General features: G+C 44.9%; 1 protein-coding gene across 2 annotated transcripts in view; it reads right to left on the bottom strand.

Moving 5' to 3' along the window:
• Window positions 1-2,737: 2,737 nt before the first annotated feature.
• Window positions 2,738-24,693, bottom strand: part of WT1 (WT1 transcription factor) — a 43,335-nt gene continuing 21,379 nt past the window's right edge. The window contains exons 6-10 of one of the 2 annotated variants that reach the window (XM_060157733.1): window positions 12,569-12,665; window positions 10,026-10,176; window positions 6,243-6,332; window positions 5,522-5,605; window positions 2,738-2,859 (exon numbers count right to left, since the gene is read on the bottom strand). In XM_060157733.1, the coding sequence (XP_060013716.1) occupies window positions 2,738-2,859; window positions 5,522-5,605; window positions 6,243-6,332; window positions 10,026-10,176; window positions 12,569-12,665 (544 nt within the window). Of the gene's footprint in view, window positions 2,860-5,512; window positions 5,606-6,242; window positions 6,333-10,025; window positions 10,177-12,568; window positions 12,666-24,693 lie in introns of both variants that reach the window. The other variant, XM_060157734.1, reaches the window with a different exon arrangement.

Genomic DNA, 24,693 nt, shown 5'->3' with positions numbered 1-24,693 from the left:
AGCTTTCATCCTGACAATCTGCTCGTGGTCAACTCCACGGGTCTCAAAACACACACTCAGTGCCACTGGGTGTGTTACAAAAGGCACAAAGCAAATAGATGTGGTCTCTGTGGGGAGGCTGACGAGAGCCCTATTGCTGCAAACCTTAACCCTGGTTTGTAGTATATGGAAACGGATTTGTTTGTCATTCTGCATGAAGATGTCTGGACACTGCAAGAGGATGCAGGGGGGGGGGAGGTAAAGGAAATTAGCATGAGTTCTCAGGTAATCATTTTCCTAGATGATGCTATGAAGCCTTGGCGATGTACTAGATGCTTTCATGCTTTTTCCCCCCATTTAATCCTCACTACGACCCTATCAGACAGATAGGGACAAAAAGGCCCCACTTCACAGATAAGGAAACTGAGGACTTAGGATCTGAATCCAGGTTGGTCTGCTTTCCAAAGCCCATGACCTTAACTGCAAGCTAACCTGCTAAAGTAGTGTGAGAATCTCTGGGCTTCCTAGCGCAGATGAAACAATGTGACTGCTTTTGTTGTGAAACCTGGCTCGCTCTGACTCGCTGACGTTTGCCATGCTCGTCCTGAGCTTCTCCAGAGAAATGCCGTCTTCTGGCAGGAAAAGATAAAAACTGCTGATACAAATGAGTCACTACACTGGCTATAATTAACAGTGATGCAAGAGCCAGATGCTAACCGAGAGGGGCCTCAGGACCTGACTTCTAGGCAGCCCAAACTGTGAGCTGCACTTCAACGCAGGAAAGTCTCTGTTGTGAGCTGCTGTCTGCTCAAGATACATTTTAAATGAAGAAATGAAGCCTGGAATGCGCGCAAGCTCCCAGATAACGGAGTTGAGAGGGGCGGCACCAAATTAATCTCCTTATTTACAACTGAAAAACCATCCACCAGAACCAGAAAGAGAGTTTATAGTTTATAGATAACGTAGATCTTTGCCTTTCACACTCGGCTGCCCTGGAAAGTCTTAAGCAGTTTCCAACCTGCTGAGCTAATTTATAGCAACTACGATTGTAAATTGGGTTGTACTAGGTGTTCAGTTTATACTCTCCTGATTGCAGCGTATAGCAGTGAACTTTTCAAAAAAGACCAGTTATCATTTGCATCTCTCTACTCTCTTTTGCTGACCTGGAGTAAGCAGTGATGCAATGAGAGCCCGAAATGAAGATGAAAATGAGAGATGAAAATGACTCTGAAAATACAATTCCCCCCATGCCATCCACGTGGCATGATGACAGCTGAAGGCGGTGCTCTCTGGCTGCTTCTATGACCAGTAATTACCACCTGAGGTTCAACGGAGAGAAATAACGAGTGGTCAGGACCTGGACAGACTTAAGCGGTCATTGATGTCAGCGTCAGCATCTTACCTGTTTAAAAGAGGCTCAACTGTCCTCAAGATTTGTACACAATACAGCTGATAGAATCTTACCACTTTCCTTTTGAATAGACTTTAATTGAGAGCGAAGTGAAAAATGCAGGTTACATTTTTAGTGTTACTTAGTGTTATATGTTGGAAGATCAACACCAAAACAGTGATGCATCTAACATTTATACATTTCCTAACTTTAGTTGTCAAAGAGCAAATCATTATCAGATATATATATTTACACAATAATTTCAAGCAACAGTAAATAATAAACTCCCTCCCTTAAAAAACAGAAACAAAACACACACATACACCCAACCACCTTTAAACAATGGATTTCCTCACACTAGTAAGTCTCATTTTTTTTCACATATACTTGTAGACCCAAAGTTACTTAAGTTACTAAAGAACAGTCTTATCAGTGGAGATCCCGGACCAGCCCTTATTTTCTTTTAGAGTCACTTTAATTTTTTACAACTTGAAGCCACATAACCAGTGTGGTCTGTATACTCTTAAGGACACCCCAAATGATAAAAATGAATTCCACTTCCTTTGTGTGAGGAGATATGTACATCTCTGAAGATGCATATGATTACAACTCAGAAAAGTCAAAAAGAAACACGAAAACAAAATCTCAGATCCTCAAGCACGGTTTCTTAAGAGCATTGTGCTAATGTTACATTGAATTAACTGAATGATAAAGGATTCTTTTAGATATCTCTGCAGAGGTACTGGTTAGCTCTGATTCTTTTTTCAGCGGCTTGAAATGCTTGAGTTTTAAAAGTTGCCTGGTGGCGCCACATCCTGCTTTCCAGGTTAGCGGCCTGCCTAAGCTCCGGAATGTCGGACGGGACTCACCCCCAGTGCCTTGCCCTCTGATTTATTTCTTGCTGTTGCTGTTAGTAAATGGAAACCATGACAAAGTTTACATTAGCAGACACATCCACATGCCCTGGCCTATAAATATTCTATGATGGAAAAAGGTACAATGACTCCATTCCCCGTGAAAATGAGCGTAAAGGGAAAAGGGGCAGGGGGGACCATTACCATCAACGGCTCTTCTTAACAGTGGAACATCCAGACCAAATGGCAATGGGCTTTTAACTAACTGGACACTGACAGCCACTTCTCCAGAGCCTTATGAGTCAACTAAAAGTCGGCTAAGAAGAGACCAACTCCTCTGGGCAAACCTGGTAGGATCCAGTAGTACAGGCATCTTTCTCAGAAGCTGGATGAAGAAGATCAACCTCCGTTTCCTTCTTAGAGAGGCGAGTGAGGAGGAATGTTAAAGTCAGCTTTGAAAGTAGTTCACACACTGTCCTGCCCGAGACACAGAACGGTGCCTGGCGTGGACCCCTCAAAGCGCCAGCTGGAGTTTGCTTATGTTTCTCTGGTGCATGTTGTGATGGCGGACTAATTCGTCTGACCGGGCAAACTTTTTCTGACAACTGGGCCACCGACAGCTGAAGGGCTTTTCACCTGTTGACACAATGGCCAGTCAGAGACACTTGCGGTGGAGAGATGGGGCGCAAGTTCAAGCACCAAAGGCCCAAATTAAATCATCACGAGACACCCACTCCAGATTCTCTCTAACTCTTTCCCTAAGCTAACAAATCGGGCCCATCTCACAAGCAGCCTTGAAGTGGCAGCACCTCTGGGGCCTTAAGGATGAAAATACTGTGACAATTATAAAGTGTTATTGAGTCAGAAGACTTGGGAAATGGGAGAGAAAGAAGGAGTCTAGTTGATGGAAATGTCTGGGCGATTCATATTTAATCAAGGGGGAAAAACATTTGGTAAAACCCCTGCCATTAGACTGTTTTGTGAACTGTGTCAATGTTTCCCCTTTGCTGTTTAAGGAGGGAATTGAGCTTAATTGGGAGGCAAGGGCCTCAGGATCATCACCCTGGATATTGTTGATTGATAGCCACCCAGTAGCGGAGCTGTGACTGTAGCTTTAATATCTCCGTCTGTATAGATATTCTGGATGGGCTGGGTGTTTTTTAAATGAATCACTGACATCAGTGCACATGGTATTTGCTTCTTTCACCTTAAAGGGTTACTCAGCATAATACCCATTATACAGAAGATTCTAACTGAGGCATGGTTTTGAGATTTTTAACAAGCTTGCCAAAAAATCGAGGCTTCTCCACCTAAGGAGGCCTCAGAAGATCCTCCCAAGCCTCATTTTGGAAGATAATCAGCATTGATGAATGCCTAGTACGTGCCAAGCCTTGTGCTGGGATATCACACACACACACATATATGCATACACATATATTCAAATATATATATACATACATATACACACACACACATATACATACATTATATATATACATACATATATACACACACACATATATACATACATATATATTCAAATATATATATACATACATATATACACACACACACACACATACATATATAATTTCGTGTACTCCTTACAGCAGCCTGTAAGGCCAGCATTATTACCCCCACTCTACAGATGAAGCTGGACCTCTGGTGAGGGCAGACCCAGTCAAGACTTAAATCCAGGTCTGTCTGATTCCAAAGCCCACACACGTTGCTGCATCATACCTCGATGCATTGGACCTCGACATAATGGAAATACAGCCATAGCTTAATCCTAAGTAAAAATGTTGCAGGAGCCTCTTCCCGTACCACCTGGGGATGTTCTCAGGATGTGGCTAGTCCCATATTGCTTTCTCTGAGAACTAGTGGATGGGGCAAGCACTGAGAAATGTCCCGGGAGAGGTGCTGTTCCAGGGTCAGAACTGGAGGCCAGTCAAATAGAGCATTAAACAATCTGCTGGTGACATAGGTCACTTTGTACATATACGGATATGCACCGGGTAGGGGGCAGGGTACAAGCGACGATAACTCTTTCCCACCAAGTTATGAGCTCAGGACGAAGGCAAAGAAGTAACACCAAAGGCACGTGAGTAAGGGAATGAGATGCCCATCCCACCAACTCTGGGGCACAGGTGCCTTGACTGTCAGTACGTACAGCCTGTTGGGGCTGAGAATCCAGGACTTCACAGGGGCTCATGACCTCCCATTTCCCTCACCTCCTACTCACTGTTCCTCTGCTCTTTCTGATCTGGTTCCTGTCCCCACCCCCGCCAACCGCCAGCCATGCTGTCAAAGAACACCTCCTGATGGACAAATCCCAACCTCTCCTCCTGTCAGTCATCATTCTCCTCAGTCTCTCAATGGAATTCAAGTCTGCTGAACTTGGGTCTCTTCTTTATTCTCTATCCTCCCTGGGCTGCAAGGTGAACCCAGGCTCTTTCACCAACAAAGAAGGCAGTGGGTAGGTGGGCTGGGAGAAGACAGAACTGGGTTTGCTACTTACTAGCTTTGGGACTTTAGACAAAGTCATTTTATCACGTGCCTCAGCCTCCTCATCTGTAAAATGGGGATAAGACGTGCCTACCTCCTCTTCTTCCAAGGATGTTGCGAAGATAAAATGAGATAACCTAAGCATTGGCCCTCCCTCCAAAGCTAGAAAACACACAACAAAGATGGTGCTATTTTCATTATGAATCACACCAGCCTTGTGGAGAAGCAAAAACTTGCAGCAGCCAGTGAACTGATGTCCTATTCTCCTCTCTATTCTAGTACGAAGGAAATAATACCCACACGCTGATATGGGTCTGGCAGAAACCATGACTGCTCCTGCAACACTAAGTTTTAGCAGAGCAAAGATTCAGTCCTCTGAAAATAGTGTTGTGAAACGCAAACTTTCAGGAAAATAAGTGTTGGGCTTGCTAGAATTTTTGCTGTTTTTCTGTAAGGTTGATTATCCTATCAAACTGAGTTGATAAAAATGTGAAGCAACAAATTGGGAACAGCAGGGACCTAGCTTATCTCTTCACTTCATTCTGAACACTCATGAAAAGAGTTCTTTCCACATCTCTTATGCTCTGTGTCCCCCACCCTCATTCCTTCTTAAACAATGTTGTTATTTAAAGATAGCCATGCACTGTGCTTTCTCTCCACTGAATCTAAACCTGCTTAGCACTTTTACACTTGTTTTTTCCAGTCTCTCTCATCACAAGCAACTCCATTCAACAGTAGTTTAAAAAAAATAATGAAAAATAAATGTGAAGAAAAGTTTACGCACTTGTTTTACCTGTATGAGTCCTGGTGTGGGTCTTCAGATGGTCAGACCGGGAGAACTTTCGCTGACAAGTTTTACACTGGAATGGTTTCACACCTAAACGGACAGAGAAGGTCTAGCCGTGGCCCTAACCATGTGGGGCAAAGCAAGGCCCACGAGGCCTGCTTCCCGGCGGCCCGAGGAGCCAGGCATCTCCAGCCATGCCTACAGTATCTGCCTCGCCCTCAGATTTCCCCAGTACCCCAGGCCCAGCAGGAACCACCTGATTCTACACAGTAATCCTTGAAGACCTGTGGTCTTGGGAACAACTACTGCTTAACCACAAATGTCCAGCTTCTCACCAAGTTCTCAGCTGTGTCTGAGACTGAAAAAGTGAATCACACACTACAAATGGGATTTTGCTCTCCACCACACATGTTCTTGTGACATGTTCACACATGTCACACATGACACTCAGTGTATCAACAGCAAATTGCTAATGGGAATATCATGGCTCTGTGGTTTTCAGGGGAAATACGGGATGTTTCTTTTTCTTTCCATGCTTCTTCTTCTTTTTTTTTTTCCCCTTTAAGGGAAGGTAAATCCTCAGAGATTAGGGGGAAAAAATTATTGGAGAAACTAAACAAACAAATGGCTGACCCTCTCACATCCATATTGAACAATAAAGAGAATCACAAAATCAACCATGACCCGAGGGAACACACTGCCAGCAACGAGAAGGGAGCCTACAAACCTGTGTGTCTCCTTTGGTGTCTTTTGAGCTGGTCTGAACGAGAAAACCTTCGCTCACAGTCCTTGAAGTCACACTGGTATGGCTTCTCACCTTGGGGAAGACACATATTCCGTTTGAAAATGATACTGGAAATGAGGATCTCATTAGAGGCAACTTCTCTTCCTGGGACTGAAGGGATCCCAAAATGCTGAAGGCACTTGGGTGGAAGGTTTCAGGGATGGGCTGCCAACCGCAGTGTGAGGTTAAAGACCCGCCTACACATACACTCATGGGCAGGAGGCATAGAAGGGGGTTGCGTGAATAAGGATGCGTTAGAAGTGAATGGAGGGGGACTTCCCTGGTGGTGCAGTGGTTAAGAATCCACCTGCCAATGCAGGGGACACGGGTTCGATCCCTGGTTCGGGAAAATCCCACATGCCGCGGAGCAACTAAGCCCGGGCGCCACAACTACTGAGCTCGCGTGCTACAACTACTGAAGCCTGAGCACCTAGAGCCCGTGCTCCGCAACAAGAGAAGCCACGGCAGTGAGAAGCCCGCGTACCGCAACAAAGAGTAGCCCCCGCTCGCTGCAGCTAGAGAAAGCCCGCGCACAGCAACACAAGACCCAACGCAGCCAAAAATAAATAAATTTAAAAAAAAGAATTGAAGGGAATTCAGGTTCTGGAGTCTGACGCTGGGGTCACATCCAGCTCTTCCACTTAAAGGGCTGGTTGAGGTATCATTTCCTCACTGTGAAATGGAGCCAATAATCCGACAACTTCCAAGGATTTATAAGCAGATTACAACAGACCATCCACATAAGGGTCTTAGTCCAGTGCCTAGCACAGAGACAGTGCTCAAAAAGTACTGGCAGAGAATATTTAAACAAATAATAAACCAAAGCAGTCTTAAGTCCTAGGCTGAGTCTGAGGCAGAATTCTGGGACGGATGTGCCTCGGAGCCAGCCCCGTGAAGGAAGTGTTTTATGTTTTATGGCCTGAAGATGTGGTGTTCTCTGCTACTGACTTCCCATTCCTGAGTCAGGCATACACAGCTGCATGGTTGTGAGGTGCTCAAGTTAAACCAGGAGCCAGAGCCTTTAGAGTTTTTGGTATCCCTCTACCCAAGAGAAGTCAGGAGTGGGATTACACAACCTCCTGCCTCAGAACGGCGAAGCCTCACCCCTGTCCTCACTGGAGAAAGTTCAGCCAGATCCTGGGAACTGCGCCCTCTGAATGCACTGAGCGACCCTGGGCCAGCCCACCTTCTTACGAGAATTCTGAGTCACCAGCATTCTGGGATGGAGAGCAAGCCCTCCCAGGGTCAGCTGGCTCTTTCTGTTGCTGGGCAGTGCCTGGTTACCCTTCCAGCCTCATGACCCCCTCTGTTTCCCTGATTAATCTATATTCCTGCTCTACAGAGCTCACCATTCCCAAAAACTGCCTTGTACTTTGCTCACACTAAACATCCTCCATCCCTATCTCCGGATTCCTAACCCATCCAAAACTCTACTGAACGTCCCTCATAAACGCCGCTTCCTCTGCGATGCCTTCTTGGAAACTTCATGTTCACACAGAAAGCCCTTCCTTCCCTCATTACAGAACTTATTACAGAACGTCTAACATGGGGCTGTGTCCAGGTCTAGTTCTGCCGCGAGCTGGAAAATCCTGAGGGCAGGAGCCTTTCCTTAACTTTCTGTTGATATCCAGCCCAGCAACTCAAGCTTCACCTCTTCAACCTGGGAAAAGCAACACTCCTGTTCAGTCTCACGTCTTTTCTCTGCCTTTCTGCTTCTGCTTATCCTTTACTTCCTCTGCCCAACCTTGCCAACCCTTTGATGGTTAACCCAAGCCCTTCCTCCTCCAAGAAACGAACGACGCTCACTCGAGCAAGTCTTCTCAGCACCTCCAGATTCACACACTCTCTGTCCCTTTTCATTTGTGTATGTCTTGGCTCCAAAACAGACCACAGACTCTTTGAGAAGGGGGCCTGTGACTTGGAGTTGAAAGTCATGAGTTTAAGTCCCGCTTCCCTATATCCTACCACCAGATAATTGTGCGTGAGGATTAAATGAAATAATGCATGTAGAGAATTTGGCACATAGAAAGTATTTAATATAAAAATACTTAACATAATAGTCTGTACTATTATTATAAATAAATACAAAAAGATGGCACTCTTTTAAGAAGGGGACTTCAGCGTTGTTAAATACCCCGCCCTTTTTGCGGTACGCGGGCCTCTCACTGTTGTGGCCTCTCCCGTTGCAGAGCACAGGCTCTGGACGCGCAGGCTCAGCGGCCATGGCTCACGGGCCCAGCCGCTCCGCGGCATGTGGGAATCTTCCTGGACCAGGGCACGAACCCGCATCCCCTGCAACGGCAGGCGGACTCTCAACCACTGCGCCACCAGGGAAGCCCAAGGAAGCGTTTCTTAAAGGTTCCAGCGGGTCTGGGGGTCATGACTGTCTTGCCCACTGCCTTCCCTTCCCCCAGACATCTAACCCTCACTGTTTTCTAAGTGCCTCTTTCCCATTAAAATTTCTACAACCACATTGCCTTCAATGTATTACATCCGTCTAGGCAGAACTTTACCTTATCATTTTCCTTATAATCTTAACAGATAGTTTTCAAATGATCCCATTTGGGGAAATATGTAAAAATGTAACATGCAACCGGTTCTCTCATCTTCAGCTTCAAAGCAAGGGGTTTACTGAGTGCACACTCAGGGCTATGCCAGAATTGCATCCTCCAGACGCAATGGCTTAGCAAAGACCAATGGTCTAAAGAGATCTGAATGCAGCTCCCTTTCTTCTCCAGCTTCTCCGAAGCAAAGTCCACAGTAACAATAAAATAATAATGGTAATCGTAACAATGTATCTTCCCTTCTGTCGTGGAAAGAATGGTACCAACTCCCCAGCAGGAAAACCTGCGCTTTGCCCAGCTTTTCTGTAGGGGAGACCTAGCCACACTCCTATCCAGTGCCCACAAGGCCAGGGGCAGACATTTGTGAAATGGCTGTTCACATTCAAGGCAGCCAACAACAGCACATGGCCAACTCTCTCTTTCCCAGAGGCAGACCCCTTGACCTGTGGGAAAATCCAGTTTTCTTTAAAACATCATCAAAACTCATCATCCCTTTTTTTAAAGATTGAAATCAAAAACTAAACCTACAAGCCATTTTCCCGTTCCTATCTGGTTGGTTATTACTAACCCAAGCAGTTAAGTTCTTCTTTGGACCAACTCTTCCTAAGTCTTATGATGACCTTGCATATCAAGCTCTCAGAATCATCTGATTACCAAGCTCCCAGGCCAGCTCCTCTCCCTTAAGAGATACTAATAGAATTATAAAAGTAACACTATCATCTATTCAGACCTATTAACATAGGAACTGTATGTTTCATATCTCTAACTCCTATAATTCAATTTGATTTTAGAAGTTAATCTAGTCTCAACCATTGTATAAGGTAGGTGAGGTAAGTGAAATTTGAAGAACAGTTAGGTAACTTGCTCACGGTCACACCACCTGGTGGTGAAGCCAGAATTCAAACACAGGTCTCTTTAATTCTGTGGGATTCTCTCTCCACCTACTCTGCTCTGCCCTTCTTTAATAAAGGATGGACAATCAGGATACAAAATGACCTGGCATCCTTTTCCCATCACCTGGGCCAGATCTTTGAAAGCAGCACCTACTTTCCATCCCAGAGATCACCTGTGTCCCGGCAGCACAGGAGCCAGGAGCAGGGGCTCCTGGGCCACCGCTGCCCAAAGGCCACCAGAGCCAAGGCTGGACAGTGGACGCACTTACCAGTGTGCTTCCGGCTGTGCATCTGTAAGTGAGACAGCTTAAAATATCTCTTATTGCAGCCCGGATAAGCACACATGAAGGGGCGTTTCTCACTGGTCTCAGATGCCGACCGAACAAGAGTCGGGGCTACTCCGGGCACTCGCCGCACGTCCTGCAAGCAGAGTGTAAGAGAAACGGAGGTTTTAAGGCACATGTGAACATTCACGTTGGTCCCAAGGAAAGTGAGCGTTGAAGTATTCCCAAAGAAGGGATGGCAGATGTGAGGCCTAAGCCACTCCCCACCACACCCGAGGCGCCCGCAGCAGATGTCACTAAGGGGTGACAGAGCAGAATATTCTACAATGCGGTGCTCTAACAGCATCATGGCTATCAACCAGAACGGGGGCTTGAAATAAGGTTTGTTTGGTGCTGTTGATCTGGAGCATCTGGAAAAGAAACGCTGGTGACTGGAAGAGCTCCCCATCCATCCTGTCTCTCAGCTTCTCCTCTTGAGGCAGTGAGGTGTGGAAGTCCAAAGCTCCAGGTTCTATTCTATTCCCTCCCCCTCGGGACACCCAGCCACATGACCTTGGGCCCAATCTGCGATGGGTTCGGAAGTCCTTAGTAGAGAAAAACAAAGGATGTTAAATGAACCCCCAACTGAGCAGACCTTCCACATATGAGAAAATGACAAGGAAGAAGGAGCTCCTGGGATATGGAGGTTCTGTCTGCGAAGGGAGCTGAAACTCCAGGAGGGCCATGGTGTAGCCAATCCTTTACTAGAGACACTCAGAAACACTGTGTCCGCCTTCCATCCACTTCACGTGTCCATCTCAGGGCATTCTTCTGATCCCCCTTACCTTGTGCAAGTGAGTGTGTGCATGGCCGGTCCTCCATGAAAAGGAGCTACAGGGAAACAGTGAGGCAAAAGCCCCTTAGGCTGCTGGAACCAATGAGTCATAGACAGGAACAGTGGAAGTGCCTGAGGGATCACTGTAACCCCTGTGCTCTCACAGATGTGCAGTCAAGGCCCAAGAGCACGGCCATAGTTTGTGTTAAGACCTGGAAACACTTCTGCGCTTAACGCACTCCTGCCCTGTGCACTTCCCACACCACCCCCAAGCTCCTGTTTGCGTTCCTATTTCACACTGCCTTGCACCGTGAGATCTTTTTGAAGAAAACGTACAGTAGTCTCATACACAGTGCCTCAAGGCAAAATGTGGCGTAAGTTTAAATGGTGAGCCAGCTGTGTCCGATTGGTCTACTCTAGCAGAAAATGAACACCCGACTGGTCTGGAGTGTATCAGAGGCCATGACAGCGAGTCTGACAAACTGCGCTTGGTGGAAAGGAAGGCAAAAGGAGCTTTTTACATTTCCTTTAATTCATCCTGAAGGCAGCACACACGGCAATAGGCTATAAATCTGAGTTGTCAATGTCCGTCCTGGTGGAAAAGAGTCTGACGGTACTTGTCTAATTTCCATCTGATTTCCATCATATTTCTGTAACCCTTGCCTTTATTCCCACCATTGGAAGGCCTGAGATGAGGGAGCACGCTGTTATATCACCATGATGCTTCTGAAAACATTAATCAGGACATCTCAGAGCGCTTGCCCCACACATCACGTGAGGACTTGGCCCACACACAATTTGTTTCTAGTGTGCTCACTAGGCCGGTGAAAGTATCTCAGCCGTTTCTCATGTTGCAGACACTGAGTCACATGCCACAGTCACAAACACAAACCCTTGGTAGCTGCGCATGGTTCCGAGCAACGAAAAGAGGCTCCCTGGAGGTGGCCTCCCATCGAGTTTCCTGAATTCTCGGAAAACGTCAGCCTTTTTACTTTACTTTCTTTACTCTCCCTTAGAACTGCACAACACACAAAGTGAACCCTAATGTAAACTGTGGACTTCAGTTAATAATGGATCGATATTGGCTCATCATTGTAACAAATGTACCACCAATACAAGATGTTAATAACAGGGGAGACCAAGGGATGGGGTGAGGGGTGGATATGGGAACTCTCTGTACTTTCTGTTTTTCCTTAAACCTAAAAACTGCTCGAAAAAAATGAATTCTATCTTTAAAAGAAAGCCCATGTATAAAACTTAGCACAATGCCTGGCATATAGAAAGTGTCCAGCCATACATGGTGCTGTTATTATTGTTATTGTTATTATTAGCAATGATAGACTCTAACTTTGGGCACTTTACCTTGCAGACCAAGTCTCCTTACAAGTCAAGAGTCCAGGTCATTAATTCAAGCTCATTTACCCCCCGATACAAGATGTGCGTGGCCCACCCGGGAGAAGGTGAGTTAGGCAGTGAAGGAGGAAGGGAAGGGGTTCTGCAGGAAGCATCCTGGTCTGAGTCAGGGAGGCGGCCACACCCACACTGGCCTCTGGAGAGGAGGAGGCCCCCAACCTGCCCCAGTGGAAGAGGAGGGGTCCCTGCTGTCACAGGAGCCTACAAGGAGGAACAGACTTGCCAGGGCCAAATGGCCTTCAGCAAGGAAGTGAAAGACTGTTGGGAAGGAAAGAGGCATCTGGGGCCCCTGCATACTCACCTGAATGCCCCTGAAGACGCCGTGGGTGTGTATCCTGTACTGGGCACCACAGAGGATGGGAGTGGTGTGGTTATCACTATCGTACCCCGTGCCGTGGCTGCAAACACAAAGAAGGGAGAGCAAGACTCAGGCTGGTTCACAGGCACCCTTTGGAAACGCACATCTGCAGCGGAAGGAATGTTCTTTAAAAGCTCCTGGGACGATACGGTTGGTTTCTGTCTTCCTCCACTGGGGCTGCTTTGGAAACAGGGCTCTGTGAAAGGCGGGGTTGCTCAATCCTCGGGTCACCCTCACGCTCAGATTCTCAAGGGCACACCACCTGGGTCTATGCCTCTCTCAGACAAGCGGGGGAAAGTCACAGTGCAGGATTTCATCCGCAGCAAATTGTTTACCATCAAAACGGGGCTGACAGCTGTGAGTATCTCAGGAATGAGCAGATGCCTCAAGTTTCACATTGAGTGCAAGGAATTTTTCTCGGCACCTCATGACTCAGTTTTTACCAGATAGCACCAACTAAGTGATGACACTTACAAGAAGAGATGTCACATCCTCAGAAGTGGGGATTACACATCTGTGGCTCTGCTCCACTTAACCCACAGATCAGTTTTCCAGATCAGCTTAACTCTTTGCAGCCAACCCGTACCCTAGGTGGACACTGCATAGGTAATCTTCCTCCTTCCTTCCTCTGACCAGTCCTCTAGTCAGAGCTCAGTTGACCTTGGACTACTATCAAGAGCTGAGGGATGGAGAAGGTTGAAAAGAACACCTTGGAAGGGGTGGATGTTCTGCTCTGAAAGTATTCTCCCCTTCGGGTACAAGCTGATCTCTGTTCTGCAGTTATCTTACTTCCAGATGAGGCAGAGAGAGGGTTCCAGCCCACACGGGCAGCACAGTATAATCGTATCTAGACTCACCACGGGGAGCTTTTATGAAACGCCTCTGTAAAATGGTACAGCTGCTTGGACAATGTCTGGCCGTTCCTCAAAAGGTTAGACATAAAGTTATCATATGGCCCAGAAATTCCACTTCTAGGTATATTCCCATAAGAAATGAAGATATATTTCTCCACAAAAACGTGTATACATTGTTTATTGGCGGCATTATTCACAACAGCCAAAAAGTGGAATCAACCCAAACGTCCATTGGCTGACGGTGGATAAAGAAAATATAGTATATTCCTAAAATGGAATACTATTTGACAATAAAAGGAACGAAGTACTGGTACACGACAAGGGACAAACCTTGAAAACATTATGCTAAGAAAAAGAAGTCCGTCACAAAGGACCGCCTGTTGTGTGACTCTTTATAAGAAGCGTACAGAACAGGCAAATTTATAGAGACAGAAAGGAGATGGGTGGTTGGTTGCCTAGGACTGAGGATTTTGAGGGGAAATGGAGAGTGACTGGTAAAAATGTCCTCAAATTGTGGTACTAGTCATACAACTGTGTGAATATACTAAAACCATTGAACTGTACGCTGCAAATGGGTGAATGGTATAGTATGTGAAATATATAAATCTGCTTAAAAAATTACCTTGGGGGTGGGGGAGGGATAAATTGAGAGACTGAGACTGACATATACACACTACTATATATAAAATGGATAACTAATAAGGACCTACAGTGTAACACAGCGAACTCTTCCCAATTCTCTGTAATGACCTGTATGGGAAAAGAATTTAAAAAAGAGTATATACGTATATGCATAACTGATACAATTTGCTGTACAGCAGAAAGTAACGCAACGTTGTACATCAACTATACTCTAGGGCTTCCCTGGTGGCGCAGTGGTTGAGAGTCCACCTGCCGATGCAGGGGATGCGGGTTCGTGCCCCGGTCCGGGAGGATCCCACATGCCGCGGAGCGGCTGGGCCCGTGAGCCATGGCCGCTGAGCCTGCGCGTCCGGAGCCTGTGCTCCGCAACGGGAGAGGCCACAACAGTGGGAGGCCCATGAACCGCAAAAAAAATAAAGAATGGTGCTGCCAGATTTTGCCTCAAAGGCTGTGAAGAGATGCTGCCTTTGCTTGGTTTAGCCTTCTGCATGGAGCCAAAACGTGACTTACGTGTTTTGTAGGGCTGAGGGATTTTTAGGGACCCGACGATAGAAGTCTGACTTATTTTAAAGTTCCACCATCAAAGAGGAAGAACTTGGAATCTCCTGTCTTGGGAGCTAATCTCTGGATGTTATCTGGATTCCTGGAGTGGGGTGGGGACGGGACATAGGAAACAGACTTCTCTCAGGGTACTTGTCCCAGTAAATGAAGTGTTGCACCACTCAAAGGGGATGTCATAATCCTCACAGCCAGATGCAACCAACAAACAAAAGAAGCAACAAGACTGTACCTGCCAAATACGCCACTAGATTCTTCTACCAGGTCCGTGAACAAGAAAACCAGCCAGGTCCCTGCTTATCGGCTCTTGTGTCTCCATAAGACAAACTCACCAGGGCAATTCCACCCAGTAGAAACCCTGCAACCGCACACTCTTCCCAGCGTGGTCTGCCTAAAACACTGAGTACAACCCGTGGGCATCCAGTATGGTAATAACTCCCTTTGGGTAAGTAAAGGAAAGCAAGTCAGGGGACTCGGAACCATAGATTAATAAAGGCAGAAAAATCATCTACTCTGACCCCCATTCAAAGCTTCTCCAGCTCATCCTCATGAGCTGGACAACAGGACTGGTGACTAGTTTTGAAGGCAGCCCACTCCACTTGGGGAGAGCTCTAATTGTTAGGAAAGGGCTTTCTAAACTGAGCAGAAATCTGCCTCCTCATTTCTGTCTTCTGGAGAACCAGAGAGTATTACTAATTTACAGCCGTCTCTGTGTATCTCCTCCACTGTATGGTAAACCTGGCCTTGAAGACAGACAGACTGACTTGCTCCCGTCTGTATCCTCTCAACTTTGTGACTGAAGTGAGGTGCGTAGTCCTGAAAAATTCCCAGAGATGGACTGAATCTAACTCCTCTTCCACATGACAATCCTTCAGGTACCTGCAGACAGCTCTCCAGACTACAGAGCGGTGGCTCTCACAACTACAATGTGAACTGGCATCTAATTTCCGTGCTTTCCAGATCATCCTCTTCTTCATCCCCTTCATTTTATGAAGTCCCTCTCAAAGTGTAGGCTTAGGATGGACCCCAGTACCCGTGAACAGTATTTAAATAAGGGACTGAGAAAGGAGGATCACAAGAGTCTTTAGAGGGACTTCGCCAGTGGCGCAGTGGTTAAGAACCCGCCCGCCAATGCAGGGGACACGGGTTCCATCCCTGGTCCGGGAAGATCCCACATGTCACGGAGCAACTAAGCCCGTGAGCCGCAACTACTGAGCCTGCACTCTAAAGCCCGTGGGCCACAACTACTGAAGCCCGAGCGCCCTAGAGCCCGTGCTCTGCAACAAGAGAAGCCACCACAATGAGAAGCCCGCGCACCGCAACGAAGAGCAGCCCCTGCTCGCTGCAACTAAAGAAAGCCCACACGCAGCAACAAAGACCCAAAGCAGCCAAAAATAAAATTTTTTAAAAAGTCTTTAGAAACAGAGAAATAACATAAATACCTAACACCGGAGAGTATATGCCTTACCCAAAGAGATTCCATTCCGAAGTTTTCAAGATCAGTATGCTAGTCAATACAATGTGTTGTGCCCACAGGCTGCCAGAGCTCAATCCCTGGGCAGAGGGTCTGGGGCTTCCCTTCTCAACCTGGACAGAGTACTGCTAACACATCGAAGAGCACATGCCGTCTTAGCACTCAGGTCAGAGTGGTCTTCCTTAGTCAAATAAAATCTCCAACTCCCACCCTAGCACAAACCACAATTAAGGCAGGTATTCCAACCTTGAACTTGAAGGCGTGATTTTTTTTTTTTAACTGCAATTCAGGACTACACATTTATCCTTCAAATCCCATTCTATTTCTTTTAGCAAGCTATCCTCAACTATTGAAATCTTTTTGATTTGGCTTCCAAAGCATTTGCTTTCCATCCCATTTCATGTTATCTCAACATTTGAAAAGCACCTTTTCTGTTTTCATAAGAGGAAAAACTCTTCCTTGCTGTTGTTGGGAACTATTGTATTAACAGTATGTATAGTTATTCTCTGGTATCCAAGGCAGTGACAAGATCCTAGAAGGTCTCGCCATAGGGCAACCTGAGGGAAGCCATCATAAAGAATCTGGCCATTTAGATGGGGTCCAGTCCAACAGAGCATAAGCAGGAATTAATCTGAGACAGAAAAGCTCAGGAACGTGGCAGCTGCCGTTGGGTCAATAGCTATTGTTAAGACCCAGCTGCGAGCTTAAATGGTGAAGTGAAACAAAGCTTTACCCCCAAAGAGATCAGACTTTAAAAGTTCCAATAAGTATGCTGTGGATGAACCAAACAGGAATGAAGGTAGGATTCCTAGAGGTCTGAAACCATTAAAGGGCAAGGAGCTATCAGCCTAGAGAAGAGATTTCTGGGGCCAATGATACACCCTTCAAATAAAGGAATCACAGAGCCCCGGATAGCTGTGGGGTAAAAATTGGTCATGACCCAGAGACAAGGGCGTTATCATTCATGAAGCCGATATCAGAAAGCAGGTTCTAGAGCACAGCATGAATCCCACCAGACCAAGCAGCTGAGAGACCCCATATCTCCCTTAGGGTAGAAATGCAGGCAGTGACTGGGTCTACCTTCCAAGCCAGGTAATGAGGGGAAAGTAAAGGAACCTTGGCACTACACACAGAAAGGCACATGCACCAAGCCTGAGTGAGGCTGGAATTTCTTAGGGAAAAAAATTGGTGCTTTATAAAAAGTTTTCATGTTTTTCTGTTCTGTTGCCTCATAAATTTCTCTTTGACAGATAAGATACTGGACTTGGCTGAATGACAGGGGAAATGGATTTGTTGACTCTTTGGCCAAGATAATCAGGGAGAGCACAATGGGGTACAGTTAGGTGTAATGAGGGCAGCCATGGGTCCAGCAGGTGGGGAGAAGAGCCAGTGGTAACATGAGGAGGCTGAGTAATGCAACTGCTTCTTCCTTCGTGCCCCGGAGCACTGCATGAGAAACCACTCACCAGCTCGATAAAGATACTTAAGACAGATCCTTTGGTTTTATTGTTCAACTAGGCACAAATCGTTCATTTAAGCACTTGGCCCATAATGATCTTATCCACAAGGACATCAAAAAATAACTAAGCTATATGGGGAGCAAAAGTTAACTTTCAGATGTCTTTTTGCAATAAAGATCCATTACATTATTGACCTTCCACTGAGACTAGTAATTCTAGAATAGACTTGAGCACTGCCTTGCATACGATTAACATACCTTCGTTCTTTTTTTTTTTTTTTACATCTTTATAGGAGTATAATTGCTTTACAATGGTGTGTTAGTTTCTGCTTTATAACAAAGTGAATCAGTTATACATATACATATGTTCCCATATCTCTTCCCTCTGGCGTCTCCCTCCCTCCCACCCTCCCTATCCCACCCCTCCAGGTGGTCACAAAGCACCTAGCTGATCACCCTGTGCTATGCGGCTGCTTCCCACTAGCTATCTACCTTACGTTTGGTAGTGTATATATGTCCATGCCACTCTCTCGCTTTGTCACAGCTTACCCTTCCCCCTCGCCATATCCTCAAGTCCATTCTCTAGTAGGTCTGTGTCTTTATTCCTGTCTTACCCCTAGGTTCTTCATGACATTTTTTTTTTCTTAAATTCCATATATATGTGTTAGCATACGGTATTTGTCTTTCTCTTTCTGACTTACTTCACTCTGTATGACAGACTCTAGGTCTATCCACCTCATTACAAATAGCTCAATTTCGTTTCTTTTATATGTTCTTAATCTCTCTTTTCTTCCCCATGTGCTTTCCAAAATCCAGCTTAATAGCTTTACCAACAACTCATGCTAATCTCACTGCTCTATGCGTTCCAGAATCCACTGGAGTTTTTTTTCCCTACTTTAAGATATTTGCCTCATTTAAGACTAAAACTAAGACAAAAGTCTAATTCTCCATGAATTTCCAGATTATTGGCCAAGGGTCAATAATTTTGCTAAACTGGTCAGAATACAGATTTGGGTTTTTTTCCTTAAAGCAAAGTCACAAACTCAGGTACCTACAGGGACCAAGTGAGTGAGAAAAATAAATGACAAAGGCCCTGGAGAGAAAGACGGCACCGAACTGGCAGGGACAGCCACCCCACCCCCTGCTCAAAGGAGGCAGCCAGGACCCCACTCTACCAGCCAAGTGCTGTCGATCACATAAACTCAGTGTTGTCAGATCTTTCCAGTCTCCAGAAAAGTCAGGAATCAGGACTTTTATATGAGATCACCTGAGTTTTAAATTCTGGCAAATTATTGAAATTTTAAAGAATCACTGTCAGGTCAAACAAAACGTACCCCTGGCCTAAGGGCCACCAACTTGCAACCTCTGCTTTAAAGGTTGAGCAGTGAAGTTTAAGCCGCAAACTGGAAAATTCCACCTGGATTCTGTTGCTTCCTCCTACAGGGCAACAAAGTGGAGGTGGGGATGTGCCTGATTCTTTGAGAACTGAGTATTAGAATCTTCCAAGCCCTTGAAAGCTTGAAAGGATGCTGTACTTGAACAGCAGGAATGGCCAGTGTTGCTAGAGCAAAATCCATAAGTTACCATCTACAGGAGTCAGCGGTTTACCTCTAAAATGTCACTGGTCCATTTGAAAGTAGGCTTAAACACTGAGGTTACAGATAGAAAAACGCAGTTGCTGTGCAGTAAGTTGAAGTGTATCTATTTTCTACAGTTACTGTAACAAATTACCACAGATTTGGTGGCTTAATAGGACACAAATTTATGCTCTTACAATTCTGGAGACCAGAAGTCTAAAATGAGCCTCACTGCTCTAAAGTCCAGGTGTTGGCGGGGCTATTTGCTTCTGGAGGCCGAGGGGAGAATCTCTTTCATTGCCTTTTCCAGTTTCTAGAACTCACCTGCATTCCTTGGCCCCTTCTTCACTTCACTACATCACTCTGACCTCTTGCTCCCTGCATCACATCTCTTACTTGTCTTCTAGGGTCAAATCTCCCTCTGCCTTCCTTTTTTTTTTTTGTGGTACGTGGGCCTCTCACTGCTGTGGCCTCTCCCGTTGCGGAGCACAGGCTCCGGACGCGCAGGCTCAGCGGCCATGGCTCACGGGCCCAGCCTCTCCGCCACATGTGGGATCTTCCCAGACCGGGGCACGAACCCGTGTCCCCTACATCGGCAGGCGGACTCTCAACCACTGCGCCACCAGGGAAGCCCTGCCTTCCTTTTATAAGGACACTTATTATACTTAGGACCCACTCAGATATTTAGTATATCTCCCCATCTCAAGGTCCTTAACTTAGTCACATTTGCAAAGTCCCTTTTTGCCATATAAGGCAACATTCGCAAGTTCCAAGGATGAGGACTTGGATATCCCGGGGGGTCATTATTCAGCCACCAAAGGAACTGGATTTATTTGGTTTCTTCCAGATACACTTGCCAGAGCTAAATTAACCTGGATCCTTTATCTCCAGATTAATCTGCAAAACTAGTCTGAAAGAACATGGGTTCTGCATCTGAAGGCATGTGTTCCAGGCCCACTTCCATCATTTATTTGCTCTGTGGTCATGGGTGAGTCATCTAAACCCTCTGTGACTGAGATTCATCCTCTACAAAATGAAGCAATGACCTATTTGATACATGTGTTTGAAAACCAAAGAGCTAAGCTATATGGGGAGCAAAAGTTAAATATCACTCAGTAACTTTATCCTAACAAAATGTTCAGGTCGGGCTTCCCTGGTGGCGCAGTGGTTGAGAGTCCACCTGCCGATGCAGGGGACACGGGTTCGTGCCCCGGTCCGGGAAGATCCCCCATGCCGCGGAGCGGCTGGGCCCGTGAGCCATGGCCGCTGAGCCTGCGCGTCCGGAGCCTGTGCTCCGCAACGGGAGAGGCCACAACAGTGAGAGGCCCGCGTACCGCAAAAAACAAAGAAAGTTCAGGTCTATGGTTATACGCATTAGGTGACTAACAACCACAGAAATTATTTCTTGTATGCTTCTTATAAGCCTGCTGATTGAGATCCATAAAACATACACTTTTATCCTTATCACAACACTAGAAGTCATTAAGGGTATCAGTCTAGGCAAATGACTTAGCCTCCCTGGCCTCAGCTTCACGTAAAATGAGAAAAACAGTACCCCAGCCATTAGACTGTTATAAGGTCAAATGAGGTTAGGTAAGTAAAGCACAATGCTTGTTACATGGTATGCCCTCAATAAATGTTACTCAATAGTATTATCCCCATTTTACAGCAAAGAATACTGAGGTTTAAGGAGAGATTGAGTTATTTGCCTAAAGTCAGATAGATGGCAAGTGGCAGAAATGGGGTTTGCGTCCAGGTCAGTGTAGCTCTTCCTCCTTTGAAACCAGCTAGACAATTCTGGTGGTGCAAGCCCATCCTGGGTTCACTTCTACCAGCATGACATTTGAATAATTCCCAGCTCTTTTCTCCAGGGGTGTGAATGAAATTAGCTACATGTGAAGGTTTGAAAAATGCAGTAGGAGTGCTTAGGACAGGAGGATGGGGGCCGGGAGGAGGAGCAAGTTCAAAATATGCACTCAGCATACTTCAGCTTCTGCTCGGAGGCACAATATTTATTTGGTATAAGAGAGCGCCAGGTAAACTGCAGGCAGTGGCCTGCTTATGCGCGATAGAGCAGTTGAAACTGAGGACAATTTTTACAAGAAAGTTTCTTTCTACCTAACTGGGAAAATAAACTAAGCAGAAGCAGTTATCAGAAGAGCGTACATCTCGCCACGTCATTTCTGGTGGTGGCATGGACGGTACATTTTCCTAAACAGCTTGAAAACGCATTAAAATGTATCTTGAGAAAGTGTGCTCTTCCTAGACAGCTTTAAAATACCTAAACATGTGACCTTAGAAAGTTTGTAAAAAGAGAAAAATGTCCCTCATCTAACACAAATTATGAGCCCTATTCATGCTAAAAACTTGTACATTGAGGTTCGGCCCAGAAAAAACTTAATGTTTAAAGAGTAGCTTCTTTAGAAATGATTAATTTTGAGATTTCACAGGCACGAGAAGATTAATAAAAAGGAATTGAGGTTTTACACATGAGGAAAACCAGAGCTGCCCTGAAATCCCTTATCAACAGAAGAGGTAATTTTTTTTTAAAAAAAAAAGAGACTCTTGAGGGCAACTAGCATTTGATAAGAATATTCAAAAAGGGGAAACCACCACCTGTGATTTCTCTCTCCCACCTCTAACCCTTGGCCAGGTGGGCATTCCCCCATCTTCACCTCTGTCTTCTCACCTCTGCAGAATTAATCAGATTTAAACGGAAGCACATGGGAAAACTTCATACTCTTGTGTATCCAGAAAATGGAATTTACCCATCAACCCTTCTTCTCTCTCCACCTTTGCTCCACCAGGCTTATATATGAGATGCTTAGGTGCCTGATTCCTTTTGGTGTTGAAAATACACTTTGCAAAAAAGAAAAAGAAAATACACTTTGCTGCCTGCCTCGAGAACCATCATCCCTGTCTAGTGTACCAGTTTTGAGGGAAAAGATCAATGGAACTATGTCTAAACAGAGTGCTTCCTTGAAGTTTAAACACAAGAGATGAGACTGAACACACCACCATTCCGCAATTATTCTTGCCAAAAAAAAACGGAACCCAAAATCTAATCAAGCCTCCAGATCTAACTACTTACTTATAGGAGATACAGGGCATGGACATCCAAAGTTAAAAGACTATAAGAGGAAGTGATCTGCCAAATCCTGACTGTGAGACATTCTACTGACCAACTGACCTGCCATCTTCAACAAATCATAACATGAGAAAAAAAGAGGAAGTGGAGGCGGGGAGGGCAGTTACAGCATAAAAGAGACTTAAGAGAGGACAATCAACAAAATAAAAACCAACAAAACAATAAGCCCCTGCACAAATGCTCACCGTGCACAAGGATGAGCCAGAGACAGCCGGACTTGAACCGTTCAGTTCTAGAGGCCTTAGAGTCAAGAAGTCCCGGCGGAAGCCTCAGTGGTCACATCAGAATGCTTGGGTTTAAAGCTTTACTTTAAAGCAAATGTAATTTCCCTACAGCCAGAGTAATTTCAAAACTCATTTTCATATACATTTATAAAATCTGACTTGGCAAAATGAATAGATATAGAATTATCTTTTTGTACATATTCAGAGCTGGTGTCGACCTAGCACAACTACCTCTAGTTCAATACAAATGCTATGTTATTCTCTTGCCTGAGTGTTATGGTCTACAGGCAATATTTAAATAAAATTCTGCACAAATATTATCAGCAATGCCATCGAGCCATCCTCTTTTCTTTGTGTGATTTAATCTTTTATAGTGGAAGCATAACAACTCAATGTATATAAATATATGTGATATATAATGTATACATATATGCATGCATAATATAACACATAAATACATAAGATAATACATATAAAGTATATATCAATACAAAAAACAAAGGATTACTCTGCTACTGAGAACGTAAAGGGAAAGGCTGAAAGATGCAGTTTCTTTTACTAATCCAGCATAGAAAGTAGAATCTAAAAATGAAACGACCAAGTTAAATTTGACTGAGTTTAAAAAAAACACAAGTAATATCTGTAATCTGATAGCTTATGAGTATAAAATTTCCTCAGTAGTCTACAGAAAACAATCAGCCATATTTTTACTTGAAATATTTACTTTCCTCCTGCCCTCAGGTGTTTCATTTCAGTTCAGAACTCAAGAAAAAGACACGTTTTTTACTTTTAATTTAAATATATTTTATGTCACTTCTCATTAAAAATTATACTATGGTAATAATTCTAACTATTGTACTTTTTAATGAACACTTTCCCATGAGCATTAGAAAGAAGGCTCCTCCCGCCCACTCCATCCTTCATTTATTTTCTATCCAGGTCTTGTACATCCTGCAACATCCAGCTCCACATCATATCTGGAGGGGAAGAGGACTCACCCCACTTTCACTAACTCTGACTTTTTAAATTCTCTATTGAGTATCTTTTTTTCTTTTTGCTCACCATCCTCTGGTAACACAGCCTCTTCTCCTTTCAGGGAACCACCTCTCTCTAATCCCACCCTCAGGCTCCAAGGGTGAGTACATGCCTATGGCCTGGCCAATCAGACCACTGCATTCTCTAGCTACCCAATCCAGGCCAATCAGAGGCTTCCCTGGGTCTTTTGGTGGAGAAGAACCAATAGGGAGGCAGTCTTCTTGTGAAGCTGTAGGTGCCAAAAAATAGCTATTTTTGCCACAGTGAAGAGAGCCTGTCTGAGAGGACAGCCAGCACAGAGGAGAGCAAAGACAAGGGACAATGAAATCGTGTTCTAAAGACACTGTCTCAGCCCCTGAATCCACACATGGGGTTTTAAAACACAATACAATAAGCCGCTAAATTTAAATTCCCTCTTTGACCTTTGCCAGTTACAACTAGGGTTCTGCCACTTGCTGTAGAAAAAGTCCTGATAATACATAATCTAACAGTTATCTAGAAGCAATTGGATTTATTTTTCAGCAAATATATCAAAACACAATACCTATAAGTGAGTACTGCAAAAGGTCCCTTCAAAGTATTACCTGTTGGGTACTCTGCTCAATGTTAGGTGGCAGCCTGGATGGGAGGGGAGTCTGGGGGAGAATGGACACATGCATATGCATGGCTGAGTCCCTTTGCTGTGCACCTGAAACTATCACAACATTGTTAATTGGCTATACTCCAATAAAAATTAAAAGTTAAAAAAGTAAATAAATAAAAATAAAAATAGCCCTCCATCCACATTTCATGATAGACACAAAACTCTGTGAAATGACATCAAGAAAAAGGTAAAAAATAAAAATTAATGTATTCATTTAAAAATATATATTACCTTTTGGAAGATGCTCACTTGTTCCAACCATGCTAGCTATTATTGCTAAAACTTGTTTGTATTCCTCTTTTGAAAGTTTCTTTATGGTCACAGCTCATATGTTTTCACTTCCATGCAGCCTAGTCATTAGCCACCATTTAATAGGGAATACAGGCTGAGTGGTTAATAACCTGACAACAACGCTTGTATAAATCAGCCATTATGAACCATCAAGCTTTCCTCA

This window comes from Lagenorhynchus albirostris, chromosome 9 (assembly GCF_949774975.1).
Source record: "Lagenorhynchus albirostris chromosome 9, mLagAlb1.1, whole genome shotgun sequence".
Taxonomy (NCBI): Eukaryota; Metazoa; Chordata; class Mammalia; order Artiodactyla; family Delphinidae; genus Lagenorhynchus; species Lagenorhynchus albirostris.
This window is presented reverse-complemented; position numbering and strand designations above follow the sequence as displayed.